Source organism: Saccostrea echinata, unplaced genomic scaffold, assembly GCF_033153115.1.
Source record: "Saccostrea echinata isolate AGI-Se365-2 ecotype Australia unplaced genomic scaffold, CSIRO_AGI_Sech_v1 ptg000057l, whole genome shotgun sequence".
NCBI classification, from domain to species: Eukaryota; Metazoa; Mollusca; class Bivalvia; order Ostreida; family Ostreidae; genus Saccostrea; species Saccostrea echinata.
The window spans coordinates 8,587,122-8,603,106 of NW_026889806.1; the positions used below are offsets into that span (position 1 = coordinate 8,587,122).

Sequence of the window (15,985 nt, forward strand, 5' to 3'; positions counted from 1 at the left end):
TACGATACATCAACACATTCGTATTTTGATAGGGTGCAGGAATAGAAAAAAAATTAATTATTGTACTTTTTAAATTATTTCATATTGTTTTAACTTGTATACGTAAGAAACAAACCATCTAACATCAGAGTTGTTTCTTGCAATTGAAAATAAAGAAATTATGATATTCACACTTTAACAGTGAATATAACATGGAGTTTACTCTCCTTATGTAAAATCTACTTTGATTTCAAAATTGATTTACTGTCTCTCTCTCTCCGATGAATTGGGCGACCAGGCGTTCTGGTGTATACAAAGCAACTCTAAGGAATATCTAACATGTTAAAGTTTAATTGATTTTTATTGTTTTTCTTTCTTTCAAGAGCTTCCGTCAATCTTTTTGAAATATCAGACAGAGATAATGCTACAATCCAGCGTCTTATGAAGGGTTCCCTTGCCGTCTGTACATGCCGTTATAGTAGTAAACAAGCATACTTTATCGACTACGACCCTTTAACGAATTCCACTATATGCACTAATAGCGATAACAGTATTTGTAAGTTTTGTATTTCCATTTACAAATAAGTAATACTCTTTAAATATTTTGCAGAAAGACTAAAATAATTAAAAGTATAAATTTACAAGCGCAGCAGTTAATTATTTTTAGGTCACTCATCCATCAAAGAAACAACATCAAATCCAAATTTCTGCAAAATAGGTAAGGGCGTGCGTGTGTATATGAGGGTGTGTAGGTATGTGTGAGGGTAAGGGACTGTGTGTGAGAGATAGAGAGACATTATTCTGATATTTTTGGGATATAACATTGTACTACAAATATTGTAAATAACTGGATATCTAAAAGCTGTCATCTCTAAAGTGCTTTGTTTTTATTTTTCAGTAAAAAGAAATCCAGGTAAATATTTCAAGGCAATTTGAATTTCTGAATTCCTGTACCTGTTTATCTATGTCTGTCAGAAACAAATGCCTAATATGTTTTACAAAGTTTCCTAAGAAATCTAAAAGGAAATTTTGTCTGATAAAAAAGTTGGTTTATTGTTAATCGACTCAACAGTAAGAAGCGTTGGTTTAAGTGTGTTTGGTTTCTTCAAATATGCTTGGACTTTGGGCATGCTTTTAAAAAAGTTATGATTATGTTTTGTTTCTTCTGGTTATTTTTCTTTGGATAGTCTTGGTTTCTTTAGGTATGGCTGACTTCGCTTCGATTTTATAAGGGGTGTTTTTATGATGGTACATGTGTAACTTCAGATGTTAGATTTGAAACTTCAAAAAGGCATAGAACAAGTATGTAGAAGCTTATAAGAGCTTGTTCAAGTTAATCCATCCGTCTATCCATCTTGCTTATTTTTATATCGTTCCCTCAAATATGCGCATTTCTCACACTTAGTGGATATCAGTCCAAAGAAAATTTCATATCCAAAAGTTTGTATTGCAACGCCATTAAGATATCAGGTAAATAAAATATGAAATAAATCTGTGCGTTGTTTGTATGAAAAGTCCATTGAAAATTTATAATGACTTAATTGACAACATCCAAGAAGTAAAAGATATTATCTATTAAAATATCTGCCATCTCTTGTCCAATCACATAATCTTTGGTGACAACCAACCTGTAATATGTGCATTTAGGCGCCAATCGTTTTCTTACTGTTAACGTTATATTTCATATTATGAAAACCCTAATCTGATAGTTGCTTTCAATCTTCTGTAAGTGCATATTGTTAATTTGGGAAACCAGGGACTGCCTGGAAAGACTGGATGGAGACTGGGGAAGATCGGTGACACTGGAGAGACAGGTGGCCACCAGGAACAGTCTGGAAACAGGTACCAAGGGGCAGCTTCCCTTTGTACAGTCCCTGCGAGGGGACACCGAAATTAGCTACGACGGAACAAAATGATCAACACCCCCAGAGTCTCCCGAGAGAGGGGATGAGAGGCTCGAACAGACGGATCAAATGGTAACGACAACGAACAACCCATGGAATGTGGGAAGGATGGTGCAACTAACATTAGATAGAGGAAATGCTGAAGTCAGAAGTACATGCGGTAAAGTCTGCAAGAACATCCGAGGACTGAGGGTACACAAAGCAAGAAATCGATGTGGTAATTTGACAACTCAAACACAGCGCACAGTTAACTGGTGAGAAGCAAGAGGATCCTAGCTAGGACACAACCCACAGAGCCAGGAACCTCTCCGTGTCTGAGTCGTCCCAAGACAGCAGCGGCGACTTGATGGAGGAACTCGGTCTTCGAAATAGACAGGGCCAGCAGACACCAAGGAAAGTCAAGGAAAAGAGCTCGAGGCCAATGTTATCATGGCCGAGAGGAGATGATGAAGCAGTGTGGAGTGGCTTCGATCAAGATGTCAGCATGATCCTTGAGTCAACAATGCAAGGGAATGTAGAGAGGAAGATAGAGGTAATTACCAACATAATGTATAACATTTGGAAAAAGCGGTTTGGGACGGAGAAAGGAAAGTCAAAAATTGAAAACAAAGAGCAGATCCCAAATAGGCGGGAGCGAAGGATTAGAGAATGTCGACAAGAACTAAATGAACTGAATAAACAGTTTAGAAGAGCGAAGGACAGGGAAAAAGCACGAATAGCACAATTGACGGATGGCATCAGGTCAGAGCTTTCAAGACTACGGAGAGCGGAGCCACTGAGGCAGAGGAAAAAGAAAAGAGAGAAGAGCAGGGCAAAGTTTGTTAAGAATCCATTTAAGTTTACAAAGAGGCTTCTAGGTGAGGAAGGTCAGGAAAACTTCACTGTTCAAAGGAAGAAGTTGAGGAGTACTTAAATGAGACACACTCTGACCCACGGAGAGAAGAACCACTGGGTCAGTGGCCTAATGAGGTGATAGTAGATCAACAAGAGGTTATGATGGATGTTATGGAGCCTACGTGGAAGGAGCTGAAAGAAGTGGATAAAAAAGCAAGATCAGGCTCAGCTCCCAGACCAAATGGGATACCATACATAGTGTATAAGAGGTGCCCAAAGTTACTGAAAAAATTGTGGCCACTTGTTCGAGTAATCTGGCTGAAAGAGACAATACCAGTATGCTGGAAAGAGGCAGAGGGATGTTTTGTACCGAAAGAGAAGAACTCGAGGACAATCAACCAGTTTAGAACAATATTTTTGCTAAATGTGGAGGTGAAAATGTTCAGGTCAGTGTTAGCAAAGCGATTATCAGGGTGGACAACAGAAACATAGATCAATCTATTCAAAAGGCAGGCATACCAGGGTACTTGGGATGCGTAGAACACACAAGTGTACCCTATACCAGAGAAGGTTCAGGGGATTGTCAAGAGCTACTTCGGAGGAATGCAGATCCGATTCTCTGTCGATGAGAACACCTCATCCTGACAAAGAGTAGGGAAAGGGATAGTCACAGGATGTACAATCTCTCCTATCCTGTTCGTAATGGGTATGGGGATGGTGACCTGGACTGCAGAAAGAGAAACAAGAGGGCCAAGGATGGGCTCGGGGATTTATCAGCTACCAATCAGAGGCTTTATGGATGACCTCACTGTGTCAACAACAACTCATATACAGAAAAATGGGTCCTATCAGCATTGGAAGATAGCGTTTCCTGGGCAAGCATGAAGTTCAAGCCAAAGAAATCCAGATGTCTTGTAAGAAGGAAGGGGCGTATCAACAGGCTAGTCAAGATGCAAATTCAAGGAGAGGAGTTCCCATCAGTAGTAGGAAACCCGATTAAATGCTTGGGAAAGTGGTTTAATGAATCCCTCACAGACAAAGATAGCATCGAGGACACAAAGAAGAAGCTCCTTTCTTGGTTAAAATGAATTGATGGAAGCGGATTACCTGGAAAATATAAGGCATGGATCTACCAGCATGGGATCCTACCAAAACTTATTTGGCTGCTCCTCATATATGAAATGGCAATTACTACAGTCGAAGCCATGGAAAGGAAAGTTAGTGGGTATCTGAGGAGATGGCTAGGAGCTCCATCATTATTTACATCGATAGGAATCTATTGCAACTCAACCCAGTTACGCATATCAGTGTCCTCTGTGGTGGAAGACTTCAAGGTAGCAAAATGCCGCTTGGTAATGACGTTACGTGACTCAGCAGAAGACAGGGTCGCAGAAGCAGGGATCCAGACAAGGAGTGGTAAGCAAAAACATCAGTGGATCAAGCAGAGAGTATGTTATACTTAGGAGACATCATTGGAAACACAAGCACTGGGCGACAGGGCGTGGGAATGTCACACTTCCAGCAGTGGTCAAAAGCATCAGCAGCAGAGAGACGCACCATGGTTCAGGCTGAAGTACGGCGCACTGAGGAAGATCAACGGAAAGCAAGATAAACAGAACTGGGAAAACAGGGGGTCTGGATGAAGTGGGACTTACCGGAGCAGGAATTAACCTGGGCAGAACTGTGGAGGAAGGACCAGTTTAGAATCTCATTCCTGCTGAGGTCAGTGTATGACACACTCCCATCTCCTGTAAACAGTGGGGGCTAAGCGAAGACCCTAGCTGCAAGCTGTGTGGGAGGAGAGGGACCATGGCGTATATTCTATCAGGATGCCAAGTTGCGCTGACCCAGGGTAGATATAGATGGCGACATGATAAAGTCCTGCGGTAATTACCTGATTTGCTGGAGGTGGAGAGAAGGAAACGACAGATACAGTTTGTGAGACAGGGTGAAGCTACGGCTGACACAAGAGCAGCAAGACGGACATCATTGTTGGATAGAGGGCATAACTGGGAGCTCTGAGTCGATCTAGACGGGAAGTTAGTTTTCCCTAACATCGTGGAAACCAACCTACGACCAGACGCAGTTTTAGTGTCCCAGCAGTCAAAGACTTTTGTCGCAATAGAGCTGATCGTGCAATGGGAAGAAAATTGTGAGGAGGCACATGAGAGGAAGAGCCTTAAGTATGCAGATGCAGATCTCATGGCAGACTGCAAAAATAGATGTTGGAGTGTTTGGCTGTTTCTAATAGAGGTCGGTTGCAGAGGGTTCCCAGCGCAATCGGTGTGGAAACTGCTCACACGATTAGGTTTATGAGGAAGAGCATGCAAGACAGCAACAAGGAGACTGGGAGAAGCAGCAGAGAAGTCATCCTGCTGGATATGGCACCGCCGAGATGATCTGTGCTGGAAGTCGGGATCCATCGAGTAGTGAATTGGCCACCACTGCTGACCCACCAACTGGAGGATACTATAATTTAGGGTCGAAACATCCAGTGAAGGTTGAAGACCATCTGATGACGATCGGAATCGACAGGCGAGCACCAGGGGCGGAAGTGACAGATAGTGATAGGCATGCTTAAGAGTGCCAAGCTGACAGTTAGCAGAAATCCATCTCTGTAAGTGCATACAATTGCTGCATTCAATTTTCGAAGTTTTGCATTGCATTTCCGAAAATATTTATTTTCATACCCGGCCATTTTTTTCTTTTCATTTAAAAAAAAAAAAACATTTACGGAATGTTTGGAGGGTACCTTTCCGGCAGTTAAATATTAAACAAGTAGGCGGAAATAAAATTTCAACAAGACACATAAAAATATATTTATTTCAAACCTGAGTTTCTGCATAAAAATATTTCACATTCATTGGCTATACATATGTAAAAGAGACATTATATGTGATTCTGCTGGGGATTGGACCCGGGGCCTCTGGCTAGCCAGTCAAGTGCTCTACCAATTGAGCTAAAGGGTTGACCCACTAGCCAAAGCTAGTAGGATGCCGTGTATCTAACACTACCACATTGTCCCCTCAAGATAATGAGATGTCCTCATCTCTCTTGGAGTGCCGAGACCTGTGAGGCAAAGTTAAAGGGGCAATCACTCTCACCCACCAGAGAACAGCCGGGTCCCAACGTGGGTGCCAAATATAACAAAGGCATTATATGTGCCTCTGCTGGGGATTGAACCCTGGACCTCTGGCTTGCCAGTCCAGTGTTGTACCAATTGAGCTAAAGGGTTAACCCACTAGCCCAAGCTAGTAGGATGCCGTGTATCTAACACTACCACACATGCAACACTAAGTTTAGTTAAAAGTTTTGTATAACTTAATGAGCGTGCGATTTTTGTTTACTATTCTTTTTCACTTAAGTTTATATCAGTGACTGTACTGAATTTATGTTGAATATAAATGAAATATTCAGTGAATTTGTGGACCTCGGATGAGAGATTTTGCGGAAGGTTGGTTCTATTGATTATATGGTGAAAATGCATTTATTGTTTTGAAGATCTTCTCTGATCCTATGTAATAAGCAAACCAACCAAGTATATAGTTATGATGAGTGTGAATTTCATGAACTCTGAGTCGGGGGTTCTGGTGTTCGTATTGGGCTCTATTGAATATATGCATTATTATTTTTTTTTTAAAAAATAAAATCTCCTTATCTGATCATAGGAATTTATCAAATATGCTAAGTGCACTGTAATGATGATCAAGAGTGGCCCTTTTAGAATTGTGGCCCCAGGCTCAAGGTATCAAGTGTGTGTGGACCCGTTGAATATATCATGAAAATGAATCAATTCTTTGAAAATCTTTTCTTTTGCATGGTTATGATTTGTGAAATTCATGACCGCTTGGTTGGGGGTTCTGATGAATTATGGTAAATCTGTTGATTATATAGTGAAAATGCATAATTTCTTTGAAAATATTCCTTTTTGTTACTGATTATAAAGCAAAGAAAATCAGTGTATAGTTATGATGAGCAAGGGTGCTTCTTCCGGAATTGCGAGGTCCATGGCCCCTGTGTCAGACGCTCTGGTGTAAGGGTTGGGCGCTTTTGATAATAAAGTAAAATTATTAATTCCATTAACTAATCATACATCCAATCTTCAAATTAAAGTATGTACTAGTATGTGTATTTCCTTTCAATGCCCGAGGTACCAAGATCATTAAAGGCTCTAGAATGGGTATCATGAAAACAATTGTCTAAGAAATGATTCGAATTTAGTCTTTTAAGTAACATGGGCATGGGGGCCAGTGGGGCTAATGAATTTATTAATAGTCCCAGTTTCAGTAAGCACTGAGAAGTAATAAATGACGATATCAGTCTGAGAAAAGTTCTGAATAGAAAATAATAACAACGCTGACGACAATTTCTTTTTAATTCTGAAACAGAATGGGTAATAATATTCAAAGCAACAGCTGGAAATGGAGAGAGAGTGTACGATGCTTGGAGTAGAGATCTATCCAAGCTGTCGTATTGCACGCCAGAATTAGGATGCTTACCAGAAGGTTATACAACAGACACATTATCACCGACTTCCAGACATCTTACCAGTCAATTAATCAAACAATGGAACTATAATTATGTTCAAAAGGTAAACTGTGTTTAATCTAGGTACACTGTGCACGAGATAACGAAGGAATACTAAATAGTACATATATTTAAATATATAACTTAATGAGTTTGTTGAAACCAAACATTTTGTATGTCATTTATAATAAGATATTAAAATCTATATTTGTCATGTATTTATTAATCATATGATATTCTGTCAACATGAGTGCATCATGAAATGATTGTACGTTACTTATGAGTTCTATTTAAAGATTTGGGTTGGTGTTTTCCATCAATTAATACTTGTCATGGCTAATGAGGTTTTCTAGAGGCAGTCAATAAATAATATTTCCAATTGCCGTTGCTTCTAATGTTAGAATGATTAAATTGTTGAAAATGGCCAGGTCTTTGAACTGGTTAGAGACTCAAGTATTTACGAAAAACAAAGTTATCTCAGTCCAATTTTTCTGTTTTAATTCAAACACATATGTTATAAAATAGCAATGTTTATGAGCAAAATCTGACATTGTGGCAATGGTTGCACTAGCTTAGCTGACCGAACATGGACTAGTAAAACTTTGATTTAAAAGTACCATTCAAAAGTCAAGAGAAGCAACAAATGAAAAATATTTTTTTGTTTTCTTTATGAAGTTTCTCGATTGTTTTAGATGACTTATTGGGTCTCTGTTTTAATTTTTCACTTGGAATACACAAAACATTGACAGAAATTATATAAAATTTGACAATTAAGATTTTTTTAAGGAATATGTATCTTAACATTACACAACTCGGCATGAATTTTGTTCTGATAACTTCAAGAGTACTCTTAAACAATATATTGGAGATGTGGTTAGATCAGATGTGGATACTTAAACTCTAAGGAACTTTAAACACCCAATTTTATGTTAACGCCCCCAAAATCAACCGAATTCAAGATCAATAGTATACCGCCTGTCAATCATAAAAAAACAATAGCTTCTGATTTGACTGACCGGCCACTTACGTGGGTTACCTAATAATCTGAGTTTGCATGTTTTGAAAACAATTACCTGGTCACGCGTCAAACGCTTTCATGTACCGCGTGAAAGGTCGCTTGTATACACTCTGGTTAAAAAAATCATGTCGCTGTTGTATCGGATGATTTTATTTTTAAAAAAATAATTGAGAGTAGATAATTAAACAGTGACTTCGTGATTTTTTTTTCAATCTCCACTGCTGTTTTGTACTTGTTAGCAATATGACGTCCAAGATAACTAGAACTTTTCGAAGAAAAATTAGCAGATATTCAAGCCCTTTCTTCCTTCAATAACTGAGATCCGCAGAGAGAAGTTTCTGTAGCAGCACAGTCCGATAATTCTTCCGAGCCCATTATTCAACCTGTGCCTTGATTTTAAGAATGTACGTAATGCCCTTGTCGACCTTGCACTTGGGTTCACAGAAATTTGCCGAAGTATTGGAAACAATCGACCCCTCACCCCCCACAATTTGAAAATTAAAAGAAAAAGCAATGGATTAAATAAGAAAAGATATTTATACTAATATAAATAAAGTATCTTGTATCTAACGCCATGAATTACGAAAGATTCTTTTTACATGTATATCCAAATCTGTAAACAGGGCATAAGATCACCGACCCTCGGAAATGGCGAATATTTGGACACCATTGTTCGCCAGAAAAGTAAATAGTATTCCGATCGTGGTAAATGTCCACACAATAAGTGGAATCTTTTTATGTCAATATTCACAACAATAATTTATCATATCTTTTATTTGCATTAAAATATTGATATGATTGCTTTGTAGTTTTCACCCGTTTTTTTTTTTTTTTTTTTTAATTTTTACGATTTTTTAAGAAGATGTGTCTTTTTAATTTGTTTCTTCTTCAAAAGATATCGACGAAATCGCTAAGTCTACAAATTTTATACAATGTATTTCAGTACATAATTTATTTTAAATATTTTCATTCAAAATTATGCACAAAACGCGTAATGTTAACCCTGATAACCAAAAACCGAACTTCCTGTGTAATGCGGCGTGTATAGGGATTTTTGACATCTTGAGTATTGGGGCTCTCCAGGTAAATAACTCCAGTACAACTAAGACCACTCCCCCTCCTCAGGTAACCGTACGGTAAAAAAATTGGGTCTTTATGAAAATTTTAGATCACATAATTTTATCAAAATCAATTACATCAAAACGTAAGACTTCAACACTTCATAGAACAATTCTCAAACGATAAATTGAAGTCCAGGCTTTTTGACATAATTGACAGCTGCTTTCTCAATAAAGATGGAACTAGCAAATCTACTCACCTTCTCATTGGGCATTTGGAAAATTATTTTGTCAAAAACACTCTGATCGTACACACAATTCAAGTACTCTGTTTTGTTTTGTTTGTTTGTATGTTGTTTAACGTCCCTCTCGAGATTTTTTCACTCCTATGGAGATGCCACCACTTGCCGTTGGAGAGCTGCAATTTTTTGTCCTATACTCGACGCTTACGGCCATTGAGCAGTGAGGAATCTTTTAAGTGCAACTACCTACTGCCTCACGGGACCTCGGTTTATACAGTCTCATCCGATGGACCGGTCTCCACGTCCCACAGTGAGATTCAAACCCGTGACTTAAGGATCAACTCCTTACTTCGCTACTCTAGAGCAGACGCTCTAACCACTGCGCCACGCGGACGACTACACAAGTACTCTGAACATTGTTTATAAAAAGATTGTTGAGTTTCTGATTGACGGTGATTGTATAGTTTTTGGAGACCAGGTCTTTCAAAAATCTGTTGAATTCCCAAGGGTACCAGTTGTGCCCCGTTATTAACAGATCAATTTTTATATTCATTTGAAGCAGAATTTATCAGAAATCTTATACATGAGAAGTGTTGCTGTATACATGTTGCTGTGCAACACTTGATTAACACATCTACTGAAATATACGTCAGTACTCCGTAATTTCTTTTTCACTGCTGTAGATGATATTTAAAGAGGAGTAAAGAAAGAGGCTTGGTAGAACCTTTACCGGAACCCGCTATGTATCTTTGTAAAAAAAAAATATGAAGTTTACAAATCCGGTATAGGTATGGTAATTCAAATTCATTTTGATTGTCGGGAATATTAAAGTATTTTAAACTGACATATGGTTTTGAAAAAATTTCTCCATAGAAAGGGAGCTATAAGTATCAGTTTGATAACTATTAGCAGAATAAAATCCCAGTTCCTCTAAAATACTATTCAAATAATGAGTAACAATTTACTGTCACTGTTTTCTGATCGCTGCTTTTAAATGGTCTCATTTGAAACATTATCTTTAACCTAACAGGTTAAGCTGGAACTATATACTAGAGGGACCATGGTCTTGCAACTCATTTTCGATGCCGAGAATAGCAATAATACGAACTGGTTTTCAAATGATCGACTTTTGTACAGCAGCTATCAGGATATGCATCGAAACAGTGTTTATAACTATTTCTCCATTCGAGGGTGAATATATGAACATGAATTTGATTTTTTTAACGAAAGTATAATATACATTAAGTAGACTTTTTTGTCATGTCAAATTAACTTCGAGAGTTTTTGAAAATTTTATCCACTTTAAAAATCTGTTATATTGCACTTGTTTATTTATACTAGTTTTTTCGAGATTGGAGGAATCATTCGAAGATTTCATATTAACTCTAAATATGATGGATGCCCCGGAGATATAGGATGGTTAACTGTTGTTGATTCTGATCCAATTCATCGCTGTTCCTGGGAATCGAGCTTACCCTTTCCGCAAATGCTGTACGCGAAAGGAAAAGTCAGGAACTGGAATTCAGGTTTTTGTTTAGTCATGTTTCAAAATTAAACATTAAAATTGTTTTTATCTCACCCCTATTTGGATTGAAAACATTCTCTTTTGATTGATAATTTATCTTTCTTTTGATTGATAATTTACTTTTCTGGCTGAATTTTCAAAATTCAAAATTTGATATAATTTCGGTCTTCATGTAAAACTACTGTATTGATTTTGTTGAATGAATAAAAGATTTTATACAATCATTCACAGAAACATTAATTTTGGGACATTGTTCTAGTGTTTAAAAAAGAAAAAAGCATTGTAAAAATATGAAAATAAGAAAATGGAGGGCATACAAGTGACCAGTTCTTTTCTTATATTATAAGAATACAAAAACTAATCTGCTTATACATATTCACACCTAGGAAATTCCTACAGGTTGGTTTAGACCTGGACTGCATAGATATTGTCAAAGAACTCTAGCATTTATTTTTAGGATACAAACAAAATATTTGATACATAGATTGATATATGTTTTACTAATTTTAAAGGAGTATTGATTAAAAGATGATGATCAGAATAACGTTCTAAACAATATGCATCCTTTCAATTTTAGAAAAATGATCCCATAAGGACTTGAAGGACTAGACCCAAAATATTTCTATTTTTAATTGCCCGAAAACAAAAAGAAACTTAAATATTTATTAAACAGAAAATATTCAAAATAACAAGACCGTTCATTTGCTACCAAGAAAAGCGTGGCAGAATCCTTAAAACAATGACGAGAAAGGCAAAAAAAAAAAAAAAAAAAAAAAAAAAAAAAAAAAAAAAAAAAAAAAAAAAAAAACTATAACAATTAAAGGATTTATTTTTTGCTTTACGTCTGTAATTAAAGTAATTTAAAAAACGATAATAAGTGCCCATAAAAGGCCAAAATCCTAAATGTTTATCAAAAGGGAAAATATTTTGACAAGTAAGATTGAACAGAATAATGTTCAAAACAGTATTCATCCTTTCAAAATTTTCAAAATATCAAAATATCCTCATTAAAGACCTGTAAGGCTGGCCCGTAAATATTTCTATTCAGATATGTCGAAAGCGAAAAGAAACTTCTGAAAAGTTAAACAAAACGCTTTCACAATCACATTGCTCTTCATTTGATGAAAAGAAAAGGGGATAATCCCTGATATTATGGGCTCAGATGGGCCAAATATTATCAATGTAGAACTCGTTACCGATCAGTATTAGTTAAAAATTACTGTTCTAAAATGTTCCTTTTTTCGATTTGCAACGATACATTGATTTTTGATCATATGGTCCGTCATAAAAGACTATAAGGGGCCAGAATGCTAAATCTTTGATACATGATATTTACAAAAGGGGAAATAATTTGATGAAAAATACTGAATGAAAGATTTTTTAAAAAATGTATTAATTGATATGCAACTTTCAATTTTTGCAGAACTGCCTTAAGGACTTGAAGGAATGACTTCTAAATATAACTTTTCTCAAAAACGAAAAGGAATTCTTGAATAGTTGTAGAACTATTTTCAGAATATATTCAGAATATTTAATATCAAGAAAAAGAGATTCCTAAAGAAAGGGGTCCAAATTAATATTTTTAATCTACAGTTCCTTACCATTAATTGATTTATGAACAGAAATTGTTGAAAAAATATTTATATAATTTTTCGTTAATGAACATTATAGGATTAAACGTTCTTTTTTTTCCAGAATTTATCGATGTGTAAACTCATGCCTTTGTACTCACAAACTGAACAGAAGTGTGAAGCACATTTATGTAAAGTTTGTGAGTACAAAGGCATGAGTTTACACATCGATAAATTCTGAAAAAAGAACGTTTAATTCTTATAATTCCAATTACGAAGTTTTAAAATTATTTCTCTTTGAAGCCTCCATACAATCTGTTATTTCTGTACAGCGTAGGAATATTTTATGCCGCGATGTGGAAATGAATCACAATCGAGATGAACGTCGATAAAGTTCAACTTTAATTGTCAAAACTTTCAATAAAATAAGCTTATAAAAACTCTTCGAATATTGTTTAAGTCAACAAATATCGTAAATACAAGTAGACAGACTTCAAAAGAATTCGTCGTTGACCATGTTGACATTACGACAGACGCTCTAAAACGAAAGTAGCAGACCGACGACAACCTTGATTTGCTCTGGTTTGTTCAAAGACGGGACAGAATATAGGATGTACAAAAATGAATTTGATGCTAATAAGGCAAGAGTCTAAGATACGTTTCTCTTTCCTATCACAGTGCTACCGAGATCTGAGCTGATTTGTTTTGTAGGCCTATTAGGAACGTCGAGAATATCACTTTGACAGAGATTTAAAATTCACACTCGTGATCTGACAGTGACATACACATAATGTTCCCGTCTGTCAGTCCTGTATGTCGTCAGTTTTGTTTTTATTTTAATTTCAAGTTTCTGTAATTGTTTAGCTAAAACACAGAATAGAAGTAACGATTTGTTTCATTTTATTTTTTACACATAAACGCTAGGTCCGATTGAGAATTTATCGATGTGTAAACTTTTTCTTGAATTTGTTCTCGTCCAATCAAAACACAGGAAATCAATGAATAAAATTAAGATTGGAATTATTGCAATATAACTATCACAATCATATCTCATCTGATCAAAAGTCGGACGGAAGACCTACCCCTGCTCGCAAACGACATCTCATCTAGTTATTTTTTAGTTATATTTAACATTTATAGACGAGTAAACTGCAATCCATAGCGCTTTACATGTACACAGAATTAAAATGACCTAATAAGCAACAGTTGAACAACTACATAAAATAGCCAAAAAAAAATTATTTTCACTGTAATAAAAGAAAATTAAATAGTTAGTATACAGTTCAAACGTTAATTGAATGCATTGGTTTAACAAATATTTTAAATGCTTTTTAACCCTTTAAATTTCTGATGACGCTTATCCCTCACAAAAAATTACTATAGATAACTATAGTTTAATAGTTAACTATAGTGATAACTTTGACACTATAAAAACTTTGATTTACTACAGTGATAACTTTGACACTTTGATTTACTATAGTGATAACTTTGACACTTTGATTTACTAAAGTGATAACTATGAAAACTTTGATTTACTATAGTGATCACTATGAAAACTTTGATTTACTGTGGTGAAAACATTGATTTACTATAGTGATAACTTTGAAAACTTTGATTAACTATAGTGATAACTATGACACTATAGTGATCACTTTGAAAAACTTTGATTTACTATAGTGATCACTTTGACACTTTGATTTACTATAGTTAACTACAGTTAACTATAGTAAACTATAGTTAACTATAGCATTTTTTTGTTAGGGATGTTTGATGATGCCTTATTCCATACAAGTATATAAAGTCATTGCACCCAATGGAGCAACCGTTTTCGAGGCAAACTTTTTGTGATCAGCTTTGGCCGATCACAATTGATTTTGTATGAGGCATCCCGCAGAATTAACTATCTGCGCACGCATTACGCCCTGTACTATTTTGTTCCCAATGTACTGACAGTTTAATGTTAATCTTTTATATCTAATATCTTTTATATATTTTCTTACATCTTTTTTCATGTTAAGTTTTAACAATGAAATATATGGAGATAACGAACAGTATTCAAGCTCAAAAGTCCATTAAACAATACAAAATAGGAGCAGAGCAAACACAGACCTCCAAACATCAGAGGTGGGATCAGGTGCCATGGATTATTAATGAAACAAGCATTATTTTGATGCATTTACCTTAGGTGCAAACGTTTATACAATTACATTGGTGAAATATTTTTTTTTTATATTTTTCTTTACATGCGTAAGATTTCATTCGGAAGTACGTGTAAACTACCTTTAAGGCTGAAGTTTATTCGTCCATTGTTGTTTCGGAGATAAACAAATTATTCATATTGAATTAAGAAAGCGCGACTAATCCTATTCTGTCTATTTATAGCATTGTGGACTCTCAGTATATTATCGTTTATAAAGGAGTTTCATATCTCACAAATTTCACTTTAGGTGTTTTTTGAATGTTACCGTAATGCTGAATGAAATAAAGTAATTGACCATCACATACATGTAGCTGTAAGATAGCACGAAATCACACGGAACACAAGACTCTAACTACTTCCAATGATGCTATCTCTAACTATAGAATTATCGTTTGATTTTACAGACCATGAGTACTTAAGTTTAATTTACTTGCAACATTAATTAAGATTCTGTAAAAGTTTGATAGTTAATTTATCTACAGAGTTATTTTTTCTTTACAAAACTTAAGCCAAACCTTTAACACAAAAATATCACAAAACATCTTTCCAGTTTAAAATAATATTTTAAAGGCAAGATAATACGGCCTTACTACACTTTATTACAATATTGCTCGGTTGAAAGTCGTTCCTCAAATTTAAATTCGGTATGCGAAGGATATTGGAAAAATATAAATGTATATTGTATTAGCTTGGTCACGGTATTTCATTCAAACTTGTAACTAACTGTTTCATTTTTTTCCAGGTGATATTGGACACGCAGATACCATGGCTATATATATATTTAAATAACATTGCTGTATATATTATTGTCATATGTAAACGGCATGTTATTCGAAACTGAAGCTAATATGTGCTTATTTTGTAAATAATACATTCATTTCTTTTTCCCTTGTGACAAGTTAACAGAAATATTGTTGTAAAGACTTTAAAAAAAAATAAAATATGACGTTTCTGAATTATTATTATTTTCTTTATAAAATGTCTACTTTATTCTTATTGTAAATAAGAATATTCTTATAGATGATTCTATTATGCAATCTCTTCTCTCTTTCTGTTCTTTTCGTTCGATCAAATATTTTTTTTTCGTCCACAAACTGTAAATGGTTAAGATTACGAACTGTGATCAA

General features: G+C 35.5%; 1 protein-coding gene across 1 annotated transcript in view; it reads left to right on the top strand.

Annotated features, from left to right (window-relative positions):
* Positions 1-15,647, top strand: part of LOC133174112 (uncharacterized) — a 28,417-nt gene extending 12,770 nt beyond the window's left edge. Inside the window, exons 8-14 of the mRNA XM_061309153.1 lie at positions 363-535; positions 647-697; positions 878-892; positions 7,106-7,308; positions 10,593-10,753; positions 10,904-11,088; positions 15,601-15,647. Coding sequence (XP_061165137.1) covers positions 363-535; positions 647-697; positions 878-892; positions 7,106-7,308; positions 10,593-10,753; positions 10,904-11,088; positions 15,601-15,647 — 835 coding nt within the window. The remainder of the gene's footprint in view (positions 1-362; positions 536-646; positions 698-877; positions 893-7,105; positions 7,309-10,592; positions 10,754-10,903; positions 11,089-15,600) is intronic.
* The last annotated feature ends 338 nt before the right edge of the window (positions 15,648-15,985 follow it).